General features: G+C 39.4%; 1 protein-coding gene across 8 annotated transcripts in view; it reads left to right on the top strand.

Moving 5' to 3' along the window:
• Positions 1-332: 332 nt before the first annotated feature.
• KDM4C (lysine demethylase 4C) overlaps positions 333-18,542 on the top strand; it is a 261,790-nt gene continuing 243,580 nt past the window's right edge. For 3 of the 8 annotated variants that reach the window (XM_065662335.1, XM_065662340.1, XM_065662341.1), the window contains exons 1-2: positions 453-536; positions 13,465-13,628. In XM_065662335.1, coding sequence (XP_065518407.1) covers positions 13,485-13,628 — 144 coding nt within the window. In that variant the 5' untranslated portion in view covers positions 453-536; positions 13,465-13,484. Of the gene's footprint in view, positions 537-12,554; positions 12,612-13,214; positions 13,233-13,464; positions 13,629-18,542 lie in introns of those variants that run through there. The other 5 variants (XM_065662339.1, XM_065662337.1, XM_065662333.1 and 2 more) reach the window with 4 other exon arrangements.

The following is an 18,542-nucleotide window of genomic DNA, read 5'->3' as shown; positions in this document are numbered from 1 at the left end:
GGCCAATTTGCACCGTTTCCCCGAACGCACCAGCGCCACCCGCCGCCCGCCGGCGGGGCACGCACCTCGGGCTGGCCCCGCCCAGCGCCGCGGCAGCTGACCGCCCTCCGGCCACGAGCGCCCCCACGTGACCACTGCGTGCCTCGCGGCCCCGCCCGCGGAACCGCGCTCCGCGCGGAAGCACGGGCAGCACCGCCCGCTCGTGGCACGTGACGCGGGCGCTGCTTCTCCGTCACGTGGTCTCAGCCTACCCAATACCCCCGCCCCCCCCCCCCCCCATTCTCCCCCTCCCTCCAGCCACCAACCCGGCCGTGCGTGCTAGGGCCGCGCGCATGCGCAGGCAGCAGCTGTCATCCGCGCGCTGAGCGGGGCGTCTCAGCGGGGCAAGGCAGGCGGGACCGGGGAGCCGACGGCGAGCCGAGCGCAGCCCAGCGCAGCCCAGCGCAGCCCAGCGCAGCCCAGCGCCCTGCCGCCGTTCCCGACCCTCCTCGCCTGCCCTCTGCCTGCGCCCGCCCGCTTAACCCTCTCCCGAACAGGTGCGGGGCGAGCTCGGAGCGGCAGCGCGCTTGCGGTGGGGAGGAGGCTTGGGGCAGCCTGCCGGATCGGAGCGGGGGCGCGGGGTGTGTGTGGGCCGGGCGCCCGCGGGAAAGCAGGGCGGGGGGGGGTGCTGGCGGCGAGGCGGGTCACTGTGAGTCAGGGGAGTCGGCGTCGGGCCGGTCGGAGCGCGGTGGGTCCCGGCAGCGGGGCACTGTACCGCCGGCTGTGTCGCCGAGGCGGGCCGCAGGGCTCAGGTGCGAGGGCGGAGCGGCCGCTGTGCCGCCGCACAGCCCCCGCGGGGGGGCATGGGGGGTCGGGAGGGAATCGGTGCGGGGAGTGCGCGTTGCGGGGAACGGGATGGCGGCTGGGACGGAGCTGGGGAAACGGAACTGTCAGGTGTCGGAAAATTACGTCTCGTATTCCCGCCTGTGGGCAGCGATGCTGGGTTGGGGCGGGCGGGGGGAAGCGTTCCGACGGATCGAGCAGCTGCCCCCGGTGCTCGGAGTGGGTGGGCAGAGCGAATTACGGCATTACTTCTCTCCGTGTCCTTTTGGGCTGTGATGAAATCCTGTGGACTTTCCAAACAATCTCTCTCTGTTACAAAATACAGCCGCGGTGATACAGCTCCGTCATTTCTGCTTGTCTTTAGGGTGCTCCTCAAGTTAGCGGTGTAAAGTGTTAGGAAAAGACTTTAAAGCTGTCATCTTAGTAACACGCTTCCCAAGCGCTGGTACCACACCTGTCTGGTTGTGGTTAGAGTATGCCACACTTCCGGAGCTAGTTTCAAGATTAGGGCATTTTGCCATGTTATAGCAGGCTTCTGTTCATGAGCCTTCTCTCTAATGTGCTTGATTTTAACTGGCAATCTTAAATGAGAAGTGTATATAAAATACCATTTTGGTTTTTTTTTTTCCTTTCCACCCTCCGGGGTAACTACCTTAGGGAAAATATTGGCGTCAGTGTTTTTCGAGGATCTGTACCAGCTTGTACTACTTATATAAAGCTTATACTTTATTTTCTTTATTATTAAACTGCAGCTGTATAATTCTTTGCAGGCTTTTCTGAGATAGTGACAGCAGCAATAGAAGTTACCTGGTGGCTACTAAACCAGAGGTTTTTAAACTTAAATGCTCCTTACAAGAAAGGAACTGCCTTGCACCCCAGCGCAGACTATTTCTTTTGTCACTGTACTGTGGTGGTTTTTTGTTGTTTTTTTAAGTTTTTAATTTTTTTTTCCACATTTTTAATAATCCAAGCATGTGAAAATGACCGTGGTATAAAATTTGTCTTGGGCTTTACCCTTATTTTTCCTTGAACTGTGATAACTAGCGGATGGTATTAATTTACAGGAGTACCTTCCAAACACAAGACAACATAAAATACAGGCATGATTTCCTTTTCAGTAGTTGAAATGAGAGTAAACTGGGCTACCGCTAGTCATGCATATCTTGCTATCAGCTTTGGTTTGGAGTATTGTTATTGACTGTTGGCAACTGATGATTTTCTCTTAGCTATCTGCAGATGGGGATATATATGAGAGCAGTTTCCTTTCTAGGGACTAACCCAGGAAACAATGTTTCATTCAAAGAGGTGGATATGATTAAGTAGCCCCTCCCCCCTTTATTTTTTAAATGGTAAATATGATGAAATAGTCTAGTGCTGTAGTTCTTAGTCCTGAATTTTTGATAAGCATTGAGTACAGAATTTTGCATCTCTTGGTCTGATTTCTAAAGAAACCAGGTAAACAGTTCTGCACCAAATCTAAATGCACAGTTGCCACAGTAATGCATTAAAATCAGAAAATTGTGTTGTCAAGTGCTAATTATTTGAATCTTTCTAAGATTATGAGCAAGCACAATAATAATAAGAAAATGTTGATGTCATACCTGTTGAAAATTACTGGATTGAGTAGATTTAGAACTTCCTCAGTTTAAACAACTCTCAATTGGTCTATTCAGTACTGCAGTTGATTCACTTGGAGATCTTCAGTTTTTTCTGTAGGTGTCTTTTGCTGGGATATGTTTCATCACCATGATGTTGAACAGAATGTAAATGGAGTATATGTTGATGTCAGTTTTGGCCAAGTTTGTTTCATGAAGGTGATATTTTTATCCTACTATCCTCAACATAAAAAAAAAAAACCAAACAACTAATACACTTTGGAATACATTTTTAGTATACACAAAGCTTCAAAGAGACTGTGTTTTACTGTAATTCTGCTAATACAAGATATTTTCAAGTTCTTTGAATCGTCACATGAATGGTTCAAAAGATGGTGTTCTGACATGCCAAGATGTTAATATTTATCTAGTAAGAAATCTCAATAGTAATTTGATAGCTTAGTATTTCATATCTCAAAATGAACAAGTGATGTGTTCTTTTCTTGATTTTCATTTAGAGTCATAGACTGACTCATAAGGTGTTTTGAAGAAATGCATTATTTCGTACTTGACAGTATTTTTTTTCCTAATCAAATCACATAATGCAGGTGTTCATAATAATTTGCTGATAAGAAGTCCAGAGTGGGTTATAAAGCCTACTGTAGTTTTGGTGTATGAAGAATTAGGATGTACTTCAGTTTATTTTTTTTTAGGTGACATCGTGTATCGTAACTCATTCTGCTGTAGGCTTGCATTTTGCTCCAACTTTATTTCATATCTTGAATTGTGGAATTGTGCATGTTAACATGAGTAGTCCTACTACTGAGTTATGCACGCACTCATTTTTATCCTGAATTTTGTTTACTGTCCCACAAATGTTAGATGTATGCTTCGGACAGTCTGTTTAGGACAGCATACCCTAAAAACTGAGGACTGTATACAGAAGTAACAGATTTGAAAAAAAGTCAAGTTTTTTAAGGTGTAGGAATTACAAGAGTCAAAATTCAAAACACATCTTCTTGTGAATACTGAATATTGAAAAAAATTCAGTGTTGGTTTCACTTTCTGATTCTCAGACATGACAGGATAATTCACTGACTGTTACAGGTACTGTAGAGTTTCACAAATAAAATACGTTCCAGTTCCTTTGTGATGTATCTGCCTCTAAAATGTGGAATCACCCGATTGAGGCTGTTGTGATTTAGCTTAGTAGACTTACGGAATTCTGCTGGGTTTTGTCTAATAAAATTAAATTGCTAGTTAGTACCGGGTCGCTTGACTCTAAGAAGACCTAGATAACTTGCTATTCATAATAGATGCTTTATCACAAAAAGTACAGTGCTGGGTCAGGTCTTGTTTCATTTTCACAGTTTATTTCTTTGCTTAAAACAATTTTTAAGTTGCTAAACTGGTAAATGAACCTGTGCTTTGGAGCTTTATAAATCGTTTATAATCATAAATGGTTTTGAAAAAAAGGACAATTTAGATTTAAAACTGAAATTAACATTGGGGATATGTGTAGAAGTCTGTAAGCTTCTGTAAAGTTTGCAGACTTTTACAGAAGTTAATATGATCAATAACCTGTGTAACAGATTTGGAATTTCTGGGAAATAGGATCTTTTTCTGAGCCAGATACATAAACTAGGTAGGCATAATTTGCATGTACATTTTCTATTAGTAAAGGAACAATTCAAACATAAGTATGCAAAACCAAATTACATTAAGAATTAACTAATTGCAAACTTAGGAAGAACATGCAAACTATGCTTTTATGATTCCAATTAACTGAAAGTAATTCCTGTAGCTAGTTATTGACTATGCACTGTTGCAGCAGCTTGTATCTTTGAATTTGCTTTGGCAGTGTTGGGAGTTGGGTAGTACCTACTTACAGATTGTGCTAAAAACTCTTTAAAAAAATTATGCAGGAAAATGCAGAAGTGCGGAATCTGCCCGTATCTGTGGTAAAAATGAGATCAGCTTAAGGAGTTTTTGTTTATGTTGTAAATTAAATTGCTGTTTAGAGTATTCCAGAGTAAGACCTGTTTATCTGCAGTTTGTTTCCTTTCCATATCTTGAAGAGCTGGTTATACAAATGCCTTTCTTTTTTTCTTTTTTTTTTTTTTCACTTTCCCCAAAGCGAACTCTGCAAATAAGGGTTGGGAGAAATAAAGTTTTCCTCAGGTTTTGCCGGTAAAGTGTTTTTATTGAGTGATTCCTTGAAAAATGGTGTCTAGTACTTCATAATGTGATTGCTGTGTCTTGGTTTTTTTTTTTAATTGAAAATGTGTATCTGAAAACTTCTTAAAAATACATAATTTTGTGCTTTCTTTCAGATCAGCCTCATGCTGTGGCTTTTTGTGCATACCTTTGAAGTTTAGTTTCTTACTGTTAGTTATTTGAACAAGTTTTTTCAGGATGAATGTATTCTTCCTCAGATGTTTATTTGTTGCAGTAGGGAGGAATCAACGCGACCACTGTGATCAATAAGCACGATTCGTTTATTGGGCTTCTACCTTTGGTTTATATAACAGTGAATATGCAAATACTAGGCACTTGATTGGTTCTGGCACAAATAAGGTATTACATAAACTCTACACTTTTGCAGCTACACCGTGCACCCCCCACCATCCTCTTTCTCATGCACTTCTCGCTTAGTGTCCTTGGCTGTGACTGGTCATAGCATGTTGCTGTTTGCCGGTGTCCTTCAGTTCCTCATTATCTGGTGCTAGTAAGTCTGCACCATTCTACACAGATGTCTTGTTTCAGCTCGTTGATGGGAACATGACCTTTCTCTGTTAGCCACTTCTCCACATTTATTGTTCCATAGTGTAGGTAAAAAAATCAAGAAAAGGAAAAGGGAAAATTGTGTGTTTGAACTAACTTACCTGTGAGAAGTGATGACTTTCATAGATTTGTTCTTTTTTTCTTCCCATCTTCCTTCTTTTTCTCATTTACTGGAACTTGTTTCATGTAATTTAATTTGTGTTGTTGGGAAAAGGTTGTGGATATTGCTATTTTTTTATAGTTATTTAGCACTTTTCCATGTTAGCTTATAATTTTGTGTATAGCAAAGCAGAGGTAGCAGTGTCATGGTTTAACCCTAGCTGTCAACTAAGTACCATGCAGCTGCTTCCTCCCCCCTGCCCCTCCCTGCTCAGTGGCATGAGGAGGATACTTAGGAAAAGGTAACACCTGCAGGTTGAGATAAGAATAGTTTGATAATGAAATACAGTAAAATAGAATAGTAACAATAATAATAATAGTAAAAAATTGAGAGAAAGGAGGGAGGGATAAAACTCAAGAAACAGAAGTGATGCAGACTACAGTTGCTCACCACTCCGCTGACTGATGCCCATCCCATTGCTGAGCAGTGATTGATGGCTCCCAGCCAGGTTCACCTAGTACTGGGCAGGATGTTCTATGGTATGGAATACTCCTTTGGCTAGTAGTGCAGGTTGAATGTCCTGTCTCTGTTCTTTCCAGCATCTTGTACACCTGGTCACAGGCAGAATATGGGAAAATGGAAAGTCATTTATTTAGAGCAAGCAGTGTCAGGCAATAACTAAAACATCTTTGTTATCAACACATAAGTATAAATTTATAGGAGTGCTAAATAGAAATCCAAAACACAGATCTGTACCAGCTAGTAAGAAAAAAAAAAACAACTCTGTGCCAGCCAAAAGCAGGACAAGCAGGCTGTAGTTTTCTTCTTTCTTGTCCAGCAGTGCTTTCAGTACAGGGGGCAAAGTGGACACCATTTGGCAAACAAGATGGTTCCCAAAAGCATCTTTGGAAGAACAATTATGTCAAGTCTTGTGTGGTTTAAAGCCAGAAAGTTTTGATTCCCTGCTGATGAGGGGTGGAACTCTACTGGTTATTTCATTTTACACTAGAAGCAAAAATAAATGTATAGCCTTTGGAGGAGATCTGACAGCTTAGTATTAAGGTGGAAAGACTATGCTGTAATACTGAAAGTTGGTTTCATGTAATGAAGACTGCAGGTTTTTGTGTGTTTTAACCAACAGCAGATTAACATGCTGTTTTTCTGGTGTGTTTCATTCTGTTTTAATAGAGTATTTTCTAGTTATGTAAATCAGTCTCTTGCTTGTAATTTGACTAAACAAAATTGGTAGTTTGGATTTCTATATTAGGTATCAAATGAAACTTGGAAGATGTTTTTCAATTTTGGGATTTTTTTTTTTTTGTTCTTGGTATGGAGAAATCTGCGTGGAAAAATGGTGTTTTACAGATAATTCTCCCACCAATTATATTTAGCATCCTCATAGCTTTAATGATATGATAAGGTGTAGATGTTACCAAAAGCATTTCACTGTTATGACACTGTTTTGTTTGAGGCTGGAAATCGTAGCAGCCTGGTACTGATTTTCATAGTTAAGATTCAGTTTGCTGTGGTGAGGTATAGAGGTCCTTTTCTTAGTATATAGAAGATATAATACTGTAGATTCTGCATTTGCCAAGCAGTCATACAGAATAAAGTGTGTTCAAGCATGTAATATGGTAAACTTCTGTTATGTAGCTGTAGGTAATGAATTCTTCCCTTGTCCAGCTTTAGTTACTAATGTCAAAGCATGCAGAAAGTTACTCTTTCCTTTCTTCTTCTTTTTCTGTTGTGTCCCCCACCCCCTTTTCTTTGGCAGTCCCCTAGTCTTACAGTCTTTTATCAGGTTTTTGTAATGGTCATTAATATATACATTAAAGGGTCAAGTTTGTTATGTTTGTACAGGCTATTTATATATAAATATTAAAGGATTTTTTTAAAAAGCACTTGCCCGTCATTATAACTGGTGAGATGAGTTGCATCTTGGATCATGTAAATACTGGTAACATTAATGAGATTTCATCTTGCTGTGAGTTGAGTATATGAGCTTTCCTAGTGTTTGACATTTTGGGTTAGGTTCGTTAGTTTTTTGGGCCACATACTGGCATAGATGTGGTTGATTAGATTTTGCTGACCTCATATGACTTCTGTTGTATTAAGACAAATGTAGCATTAATGTGCTCTTGGCTGATGATTTGAAGGTCTTTTGACAAGGCCTGACAACGGCTATACACTCTTCAAAAAGCTAATCAGGGTCTTTAACCCAGCTATTGGCTCTTTAACTGGCAAGTTTGGACAAGCTGCATGCTTGCATTTTATCTAAATTTTGTGCTGTGTGGTCAAGCATGTTTCAAGATGTTGGCTCACTACTTGATCACCAAGATATTCAAGATTTATGGGCAAGTTTGCAGTTTATTGGATTAGGCTCATAGCTGGAGCTTGTTTGACTAAAGCCTTCCCCTGATTAGCTAAAAAGCTTTTTTCAGTGTTACCCGAGGTATTAATGCATGCTAATTTTAGTGGAGAATGTCTTTTCATTTATTCACACTACCATCTGCTTTTCTATATGGTTATGGTCTGTCTTGTCTGCATGCAATACTGTCTTGCAAGGGGGACAAAAAATAGATGATTACAATGTTGGTATTAGGGATTTAAAGTAACTGTAACAACTGCAACAAGGGATGTAAAGTAACTGTAAAGTAACTGGTCTTTCTATTTTATAATGTGCAGCCTAAATGAATGTAACTGCCCTTGTTTCTGTAACTTTTTATGTTTACTAATGTCTTGCGCATTTTCATTGTGTAGTAGTAAATAAAACCTCTGGAAGTTTTATTTCTCAACATGTACTGCTCTGTAGTATCACAAAATAGTTATGTATACACCTATGTGGAATAGTTAAGTCAGTAATAGTATGATTCCCTGGATTTTACTTTAGAATGGCATCTTGGTAGTTATGTTCTTGTCTGCAAAAGAACCTCTGGAGGCTTCTTAACTCTTATACTGAACTATATTTTATGTTTGCTTTAATGATTTGGTAGTGTATAAATTAATTTTTGCATATGAGAGAGCAGAAGTAGGAATTTGGTGGGAGGAAGTATGCAGAACTCTTGAATTCCACAATGTGCTTGAGAGACTTACATAGAGAATTGGAAGGGAGACATTTCCAGTTGGTTTGCGGAATAGCTTTGTTTTTGTGATAAATTTAAACCATGTAAGTCAGTCTTGGTGCTTTCTGTTTTAGATTGACATTTTTAGTGAACATTACTGCAATAATAAAATTGTGAAATGAGATTAAGAAGTCTCAACTGATAGGTCACAGCTATACAGGTGTTAAATTACTAAGAAATCAAAAAGTGAATAGCATTGTCTATTGAAAAGTCTGTGGACTTCTAGTGCAGCAAGTACTGGGGAGTCTTTATGATCTTTCTACCTCCTCAGCTATGGAGGTTACATAGCAGAATCTGCTCAGGGAGTGTTCTTACAAACATTATGCTTATCAAAGAGCTGCTTAGCCAGTAAGTGAATGGAAAGAAGTCTTTTACTGGGGAAGAAGGGTGCTGTAGGCGCATGGATCTGACAGTATATTTCCACCAAAAATGACATAGCTGGCTGCTGTCTGTGGTCACTGTATAGGGAGCAGGACCCTAAGATGCATGGAAGCAGGTAGGAAAAATTATCCTGTGTTAAAAAAAAAAAAAATGTATTTTTTGCACTTCAGGTAAGCTGGTCAGAATTTCTGCCTTTCTGATGCTACACATGTTTTCATGATTAGTTAGAAGTTACTAATTCTGCATGTGATACAGATTTGGGTTCATTACAGTACGGTTCAGTTATATGCTTGAGCCTTATTTTAGTTCCAGAGATGTAAAAAAGAAAAAATAACCTACTTATTATCTTCAGTTTGGTATGTTTTGCAAACAGGATTTTAGGAATCAAGCAGCTGGCAAACATGGTGGCATGTGTAATTATGGAAGTTAGATTGACAATTGCTGTTTATTAGTTTGATTAACAATCCTTAAATTAACAAATTTCTTCATTGTGGCTAAGTGCTGGGGTATATTCAGTACATTGTTGCTTTTAAAGCAGCTCAGGTATTAAAACTGATGTATTTTGGTGAGATGCCTTCGTTGAGAGGATTTTTTTATCATGGTTATTTGTGTGATAATTAGTCTGTTGTGCCTGGTGCTTGAAATCAAATACTAGCTGAAATCATCCTAGCTTTTCTCATAGCTGAACCACTTGGATATAGCTTTTACTTGTCTCTACCCATTTTCTTAAGGAGTGTAGGAGATAATTTATCTTTGAGACTTACACTTCTTCACCTAAGACAAATTTAATCCCAAAAACTTACGTAAGACAGAGGCTCAGGTTTGTAGGAACACATACAGACACTGTGCTTGCATATGTTTTTTGCCCACAGACAAAACTAGGGTAAAAAGTTTGTTTAGCTGTGTAGATGCAGTGTTTAACTTAGAGCAGTAAATAGGTGTTTGACTTAAAGCTCAGAATTGCAGAACTGGGGAGGTTGGAAGGGACCTCTGGGGATAGTCCAGTCTCCCTGCACAAAACAGGCTCCACTGCATAGGATGGCTCAGGCAGTGTTGTACTGGCTTTTGAGTATCTCCAGGAATAGACACTCCACAAGCTGTCTGGGCAGCCTGTTCCAGTATTTGATCACCCCTGTGCTATTTTTTTTACTATGCTTAAAAAGAATTTAATGTATTTGGTTTGTGCCTATTGCCAGTTATACTGTCTCTGGCCACCACTGGGAAGAGTCTTGCTCTTTATAGCTAGTTATGTGAGGATAAGACCATAGAATCACAGACTCAGTGAGGTTGGAGGAGACTTCTTGAGAACATGTAGCCCAACACCACTGCTCAAGAAGGGTCAGCTAGGGCAGGCTGATCCGCACTGTGTCCTTTTGGGCTTCGAGTATCTCTAAGGATGGGGACTCCACAACCTCTCTCTTCCAGTGTTTGACCATGCTCACAGTGAAAAATTGTTTCCTGATGTTCAGGAAGAACCTTCTGTATTTCAGCCAGTGCCCATTGCCACCAGTCCTGTCATGGCACTGCTGATAAGAGCCTGGGTCCCTCCTCCTTGCACCCTCCTGCAGGTATTTATATACATTGATATGGTTCCTCCATCCCTTGTTTCCCCTAGTCTGAACCCTCCTACCTCCCTCAGGGAGATGCTTCAGTCCCATCAGTATCTTACTGGCCCACTTGACTGGCTAGTGGCATTCCTCCAGATTCAGCTGAAGACACCTTTAGGCACCTTTGCTGCATGGGCACATTGCTGGCTGTGTTTCCCAAACCTGCTAAAGGTGTTTTCTGCAAAGCCAGCCTGCCAGCCCTGCAACCTCAGGTACCTCCATACCTGAGGTTGCTTCTCCCCACGTAGAGCACTTTGCACTTCCCCTTGTTGAACTTCACGAGGTTCCTGTCGGCCTGTTTTTCCAGCCTGTCCGGGCCCCTCTGAATGTCAGCACAACCCTCTGGTCTATCAGGTGATCTTCCTATTTTTGTATTGTCTACAAATATCACATCGAATTAAGTGGAAGTAGTTGCTGTGGTTGGTCTGGGGTAAAATTACATGTCTGGGGGATGCTGAAGTAGTGAGACAGCAGTTCAGTTACTAGTTGGCTGAACCAATTCCAACTATTGCTTGTTGCAGAATGTCCCTCTGCCCCCACCAATCCCTTAGTGTTTTAGGAATGCTTGACTTGGTTTGGGGACGCTGAACTTAGTACTGGGCATGTAAGTGGGTAAAGCACGCAGTTGAGAAGTTCATCTGTGCACTAAAGGAAAGAATATTAGTGGTGTAAGAGACAAATTCATGAGTGGATGCTGAAGTAATTTCCTTAAAAAAAACCCCAAAACCTCACAAAAACCAAACCAATCAATAAGTAACACTCCTCCTCTCTGCCCTCTCCGCCTCCCCACAAAGCCCCCCAAAACTGCACTGACAATGCTGGGTAATACTGGAAGAGTTGAGGGAAGGATATTAATCTGTATGCTAAATGAAATAACTGCTCACTGCTGGGTATCATCTTTTATACAGTCAGTGGAATGGGTTGAAAACTGTAAAATGATGAAATGATGAATAGTGAAGGACAATTAAATTTTTTTCCCAGTGGAGAAATAGCAGAGAGTTTGATTTTTTTTTTTTTTTTTTTTTTTTGGAGGTGGGGTGTGTCTGTATGTATGTGTGTGTATTTCACTGATTTATATTCATATTTAATACATATAAAAGTGAAAGCCTAAAAACTGATTTTGTACAGAGAAATAAAATACCCTGTTTGATTATATTTCTAGTGTCACTTTACTGTCAGTAAAACATTATAAGTAGTAGACACTGTCTACTGTACTTCACAGTGAAGGAAAGCATAGCTTCATCTTTGGTCATAAATCTGAGTTTCATTTTCCTGGGACTGGTCATAGGAGCAAGATTGTTCATGGAACTTTAATGGATGGGAATAAATAAAGGGTGCATTATATATGAGCCAAGTGTTTACTATTGAGGGAAGTTATCCCACTTACACACGGTGAGGTGTGTTTGCCTCTATAGACTTGATAATTCAAATGCAAAAATACTTCCAAATTAAAGTGGTACTGATTTTCAGAATGTGCAAGTTGCAGAAATCTGGTAAATTTAATGTTGAACAGGGTTGAAAGTAGTGTTGGGTGGGGAATAGTATGTTACTGAAGGCGGGAGTGTAGAAGAAGCCTGATCAAGTACTAAGTAGAGAGTGGTGTGCCGGGTAAAGTGGGGAAGCAAAAAGAAGAAAAATCAGGACACAAAAAGCAGACTAAATGTTGAAATACCTGTTGGAGGGTGAAACACGTAAAGACGTAAAGGCATCCTCCATGTAGAAATGGAAGTCACAGAGAACGCTGACAGTCTTTTTGCGTGTTGCTTGTGTGCTTTGTTTCTGTTAAAGAGATTTCAGAGAATGAGGGCTAGTAATAGTCCAGTTGTTAAACTGGATAGAAGATACAAGAGCTGATACAAGAGTGTCCTGGGTTGAGCAGCAGCAGTCATTTTTCTCCTTCTTAGGAGCTAGTGCAGTGCTGTGTTTTGATCTTTTGGCCTGGGAACAGTGCTGATAACGCCGATGTTTTCAGTTGCTGCTCGAATGTTTGGTCTGGCCAAGGACTTTGTGAGCCTCATGCTCTGCCAGGGAGGAGGGGAGGCCGGGAGGAAGCAGAGATAGGACACCTGACCCAAGCTAGCCAAAGAGGTATTCCATACCACAGCACGTCATGCCCAGGATGTAACGGGGAGTTACCCGGAAGGGTTGGGACTGCAGGGTTGCAGGAGGTATCGGTCGGTGCTCGGCTGGGGGGAGTGGGGTGAGTTATTGGTCGGCTGGTGTTGAGGTGTTGTATTCTTTCCTCTTGTTATTTCCTTTAGCACTATTATCATTGGCGGTAGCAGTAGTGATTTGTGTTATACCTTAGTTACTGGGCTGTTCTTATCTCAACCCGTGGGAGTTGCATTCTTTTCAATTCTCCTCTCCATCCCTCCAGAAGCAGGGGGAGGGCAAGAAGGGGGGGGAGTGAGCGAACGAGGTTTGTGGTTGGGTTTAAACCACGACAGTTCTTTTTTGGTGCCCAATGTGGGGCTTGAAGGGTTGAGATAATGACAGAGATGATCGGATTAATAGTCGTCACAGTGCTGATTTATTGGCTCTCAAAGTTGTTTCTCTTGCTGTCACAGTTTCAGAATGTAGAGTTAGGGAACTGAGGTGCTCTTTCTCTATGTTTGTAGTGTGGCTGGGAAGTGAGTAATTGGTTTTCACCATACACTAAATGGGAATGTTTTATCGAATGCGTAGCATTGTTACTTTAGATTGTGTCTGTGTAATGTAGATTTCTAGAGAGAAAAGGCAGCAACTTGCAGATGGATCGACACAGGAAGATGCTACTGTGATATTAAAGGTTAACTAGAGGAAACATGCCATAAAAATGGAGGTATGGACTGGATTGTCGTGATAGTGTTTGTGCTGGGTAAGGGCCAGATATTCTTGAAGAAGTAAGGAGAAAAAGTGTGCCTTTTATGGTAGCATGGGCAGAGGGTTTTGAAAGCTTTTTTCCTGTTTGAAACATGTATGTCAAATCTCAGAATTTGTTTTACTGATAATTCTTTTCAGTGTGTTTATTTTGTTTTTTTTTTTTGCCTTTTTTTTTTTCCTTCTCTTAAAAGCTGGATTGAAAGGAACTGCAATGTCTGCTGTCATCTCAGATAGTCCTCCAAACCCAAGCTGCAAAATCATGACTTTTAGGCCTTCGATGGATGAATTCAGGGAGTTCAACAAATACTTAGTGTACATGGAATCACAAGGTGCTCATAGGGCTGGAGTTGCAAAGGTAAACTTCTATAATGTAGAAGGAAAATGGTTCCTAATACTTGTTTTTTCCACTACTTGTATTTTGCTGATTGAAACTGATCATTTGAGTATGTAGCATTTTTTTTTTTTTTTTTACAAATTATTTTCAATTAATAGATTCTGAACTGTTCTAAGAAAGAGCTTTTTGGTATCTCTGATGTTTCATGCAAACTAATGAAGACAATGTATACTGTTTTCTCTTTAAAAATCAACTGTTCCCAATTTTACAACAGCAAAATCAGAACAAAATAGGGAGTTTGTAGTATAAATCGGAAAATCCAGATCTACCTGGTGTTGAACTTGGTGTTTTAGGGTTGTGTGTAACTTTACTGGAGCAAATAATCCAACTACTGTTAATGAGTGTATGCATGAAGGTAGTGTTTGATGAGATAGTGTTTGAATGGAAATAGTTTTGTTTTTAATGGTGATAGTCTTACACTTCTGTTAATGAGAATTGGAGGTGTACTAACTATCATTGCATTGCTTTTGCAATCAGGACTAGAAATGTGATAAATAGACAACAGTGGGAACCTTAGCTGAGCTTTTCCCAAATTCAGTTATATTATGGAACCTATTTATTTGTGTGGGGATGAACTATTGCAGTCCTCTCATCTTGAACAGTAAACAGCAAATTCATCATAGTGACTTCTGCTCAACAGATTTACACCGTTAATGTGTATGTGAGCAGGAGATTCTAGCTATGTGTCATTCTGTGGATTATGTAAGTGGATCCAACTTGAAAAACTTCATATTGTTTATCAGAATAGCCTTGTTTCAGCTGTACATAGTTTCTAATTGTGTTTCATGGGGATCTAGCAAAAAAACCATAAAGTGCCTTATGACCAGCTGGGGAGATGATACTGATCATCTTCTATTTCAGTTCGTTTGTTCATGTCTAATATGCTTGCTTCTTTGGCATATTGTATATAAAACAAAGACAGGTATGGATAAATTGTACTCTTTGCTTTCTCTGGCTATACGACGCTATTATATGAACCAGGGTTAGTCTGTAAGATTAAAAAAAAAAACAAACCCAAAAAACAAAAAAACCAAATAAAAATAAAAAATGAACTAGTTTCTTTTATAAAGGAAAATATGTGATATGCTTTTTATTATGTCCATGTCTGTTGTAGACCACAGCTAGTCTTTTCATTCAATTTTCATTCAAAACTAGAATCTTCTTAATTAAAGAAGTACCTTGTATTTCATTTTCCTTTAAAAACTGTATATCTGTTTACCTCTGGCAGTTCTGAGAAGGTGTATCATCAAATATGATACTGTAATCCTTGTACATGCAAACTTTTGTTCTTATTTCTGAGACACTCATAATAAATAAGAGCTCCAGTTACTCTCCATCAGGGTTTTTTGTGATTATTCTCTTCTTTTTTGGGAATGCTGGTTAATGGCTTCCTGATACATGGTGCTAAATGCTCTTCTGAGGCTGCTGGTATACTTAAGATTAATTGTGTGACTAAAGTATGTCATGGTTTGAGCCCAGTGTGCTAGTCTTTTATGTGTGTGAACTTTAGCATATCTGGAAAGGGAGACTTCTTCATGTCTTGGCATTCTTGGTTGCAAAATTTCAGCCAGAAGTGTAAAAAGATAATGAATTTGTCTTACTGGAAATATTCTTTAGATTTATTTGAGGTATGAGTATGGCTTCTGTTGTCACTCTATTTTGGTCCCTTATCTTGGTTCTGGTTTCTTTTCTGCTATCCAGCAATTTAAACTTCCATCTGTAGCCAGTGTAGGAGAAAAAAGCAGAGCCATCGAGGATGTCCTGAGAAGAGCAATGGACATAGTATCATTAGGAAGGAATATGAAAAAAAATAATGTGAAACAGTTTTACCTTCATTGTATAATTTGAAATTTCTGTAATATTGCTGTTACCTTCATGTCCTTAGTGTTCTCTACCCTCCCTTCCCCCCATTAACTCTTTAAGGAGATTATCTTTGTGAAGATTTGGGTTAGATGCAATTTTCTGCAATAATCAAGCAAGAGATTAATTCTTTTGTATAGGAAAATTTGTATTTGAATATTCACATGTTCCTGAAGGCAGAAATGACATATAATATCAATAAAATATACTAATGCTGTCATTTTAAAATCAGTAAACTTATGACTAAAAATGCAGGCTTTGTTTCCTGTAAACTTTGTTTTGAAGTTGAAACACTATAAAGAAATATTATAGTGGGCCAAAGCAGCATTTACTCTTGTAAGTTAGGCACGTGAATATGTGAAACTGACTTTAAATGTTAGATTCAACTGTGATATCTACCGGGTGTTTCAGTGTTTTAAAGTATAATGCCGATGTTGGATGTGGAATGGATGCAGGCATATCCTGTTTAATTTTGTTTAACACTGTAAAACAGTGATCATGTTAACAGAAGAACAGAGGTTAGGCTCTGGTCTTTTCTTCTTCACCATGGTATGCTGCAAGATGTAGGTGAGAATCCCATAACTGAGTTGAAAAAGAGTGGGTAGTCCATTATGGTAATTTAAGTGACAATCAAAGAGATACGACAGCTTTCAGGATTAGTATGAGAACTGGATAGTATGTTTTAGACGCATACCCCTAGTTAACACTGAGTAACCTGTATTAATTTTTAATTTTCAAGCTTTTTTTTTTTTGTAATTTAATTAAATGCAAACTGAAACCACTTTCTTTGCTCATGAGATCATGAGCAGCTTCCTTGAGAATGAACCTTTTGGTGTTGTTGCCATTATCAAACTGTACCTGTTTATTTTGTAGTTTTATCTGGACTATAGAGGTATGATATCAGAAACAGTTATGGTATATTTTCTGGTGTTCTCACTAACCATCTCTCAAGGAGATGATTATTTAGAGTTCTTTATCAGGTAGTAGGGATGGAAAAAAATTGACTAAAAACTACTGTTCCCTCAGATTGTACACATACATGCTATTTAGAGAAACTGGAAATTAGCAGAGTCTTAAAAGTAATTCCAAGATTTGATTTACAAAAATTGCCACTACTCTCATAGCACTTGTAGTTTTACGTCATCTCTGTTGAAATGACTAAAGCTGAACATATCTGACAAGGATGGAATTTGGCCCTGTAGTCAGGGATTTGTGGTATTTTGCATAGTGTAATTTGGCTTGTTTCAAGTAAAAGTCCTTGTGCTTGTATGATTGAAAATGTGTATGTCTCCATCTTTTGGCCATACACCTAGGATTTAATTCCCATGCCATCTATCACATTTCAAAACCGTTTGTTGAAGCTCTTCTCCATGTACAGATCATTAAAATGGGAGTCCTAGGAGCACAGAAAAATATTTGTATATATCTGTGTTTATATGCATGTGGGGTATCTGCAGAACAGCTGGAATAATGTCTGAAGAAAAGCATAACAAAGCCTTTTAAAACTGATTAATTACATTACTCATGTTTCAGTTGTCATGAGATTTGGGAAGGGTCCTTCTGACCATCATGTGCAAGCCTGCTTTCACTGTCTGCTTGATACTAGAATAGCAGTTAAAGCATCTTTGGTTATTTTCAGCATGTCAGTCGATTGCTAAATACTACTCAGTTGTCTAGAGACTTTCTATATTCTGATTTTCACTATTTTTTGCTATATTTCAAAATTACATATAAAAAATAAACCAGGTGTTTCTTGAAAAAAATCTCATCAAGATGGTAATTCATACAGCAAAAATACAAGGGGCTTTTGCTGCGTTTTGGGCATTGGATTTAAAATAACAAAAATATAGTAATATAAAATGAACTTATAAAGGACCTAATTTATATTAAGTCTAGGAGGTATGAACTCAAGTATGAATGCAAAGAGAAAAAAGACTACCAGAGGAGCTATGTGCTTATGCAGAAACAGTAACTTAAGCTTTAAACAGAGATCATAAGCAGAGTAGGCATACCCAGCACTTTAGGTTAAATGTGAAAGTGTGTAGGGGGGAAGACCTCTCAGACTGTGTGGAAGAATACATGTAAGTAAATGTCTGTAGGTCTTGCACATGGTGTATATGTGTGTGCGAATACAGTGTTGGGGTTTTGTTTGTTTTTTGTTCTTTTTTCCTAATAGTATGCGTGGAATAAATGATTAAGGTACTAGAGAAACGATATTAAACCATTTATTTCCAGAGTGGAAAACATGCTGTGGCATCCCTGGAGCAAATTGGCTAAAATATTTGGCTTTTGAAAGTATGGAATGAGCTTTTGGAAGACAATGTATTTTAGTCTTACAGAGGATTGTATACTTAAAAAGGAAACAGGGACTGGAGGTAACAGAACAACAGATGAAAATTAAGGAGCAGTGCTAGATTACTTGCTTTTATTTGAATGAGAAGTGTTTTGGAGACTCAAACTGCATTTAGATAGAGCAAGTGGTTTAATTAATTTGCAGTTGCATTGACAACTAGTAATTTTGGAATGTGATATTGAAAATGTGGCAACAAGAAGAAAATATTTTTCAGAAGAGTAGGGGCAGCAGTAACTTCATAGAAGTAGTAGCCGGGGCCGTTAAGAATCGAATGCAGAACCAAATCCAGAACAGGAGATCAGCAGTATGTGAAAGAGGATTGAACAGAAATTTATATTGGTAGCACTAGGAAATAACCTCAGTTGTATTAATGTGTAGCCTTAATGAAGGAGTGTTGCAACTAAGATGTCCCTACCTAAAACTATATTGCATGCTGAATAACACTAGACAGTGTTAATATGCATAGGATGTTTGTGATGTGTATCCGTCTATGTATCTATCTATAGATATATAAATGAGAGATCCTTGCCTTAGGTTTTCCCTTTTTATATTTGAGCTTTGCTGATGAATTCAATCTAGTTTGCTTCTGTGGAATAAATCTAACTTGCCTGACTTTGAATAGGTTATTTTTACTAGAGGGAAAGTGAAGAGGCTTCAGTGGG

Source organism: Lathamus discolor, chromosome Z (genome assembly GCF_037157495.1).
Source record: "Lathamus discolor isolate bLatDis1 chromosome Z, bLatDis1.hap1, whole genome shotgun sequence".
Taxonomy (NCBI): Eukaryota; Metazoa; Chordata; class Aves; order Psittaciformes; family Psittacidae; genus Lathamus; species Lathamus discolor.
This window is presented reverse-complemented; position numbering and strand designations above follow the sequence as displayed.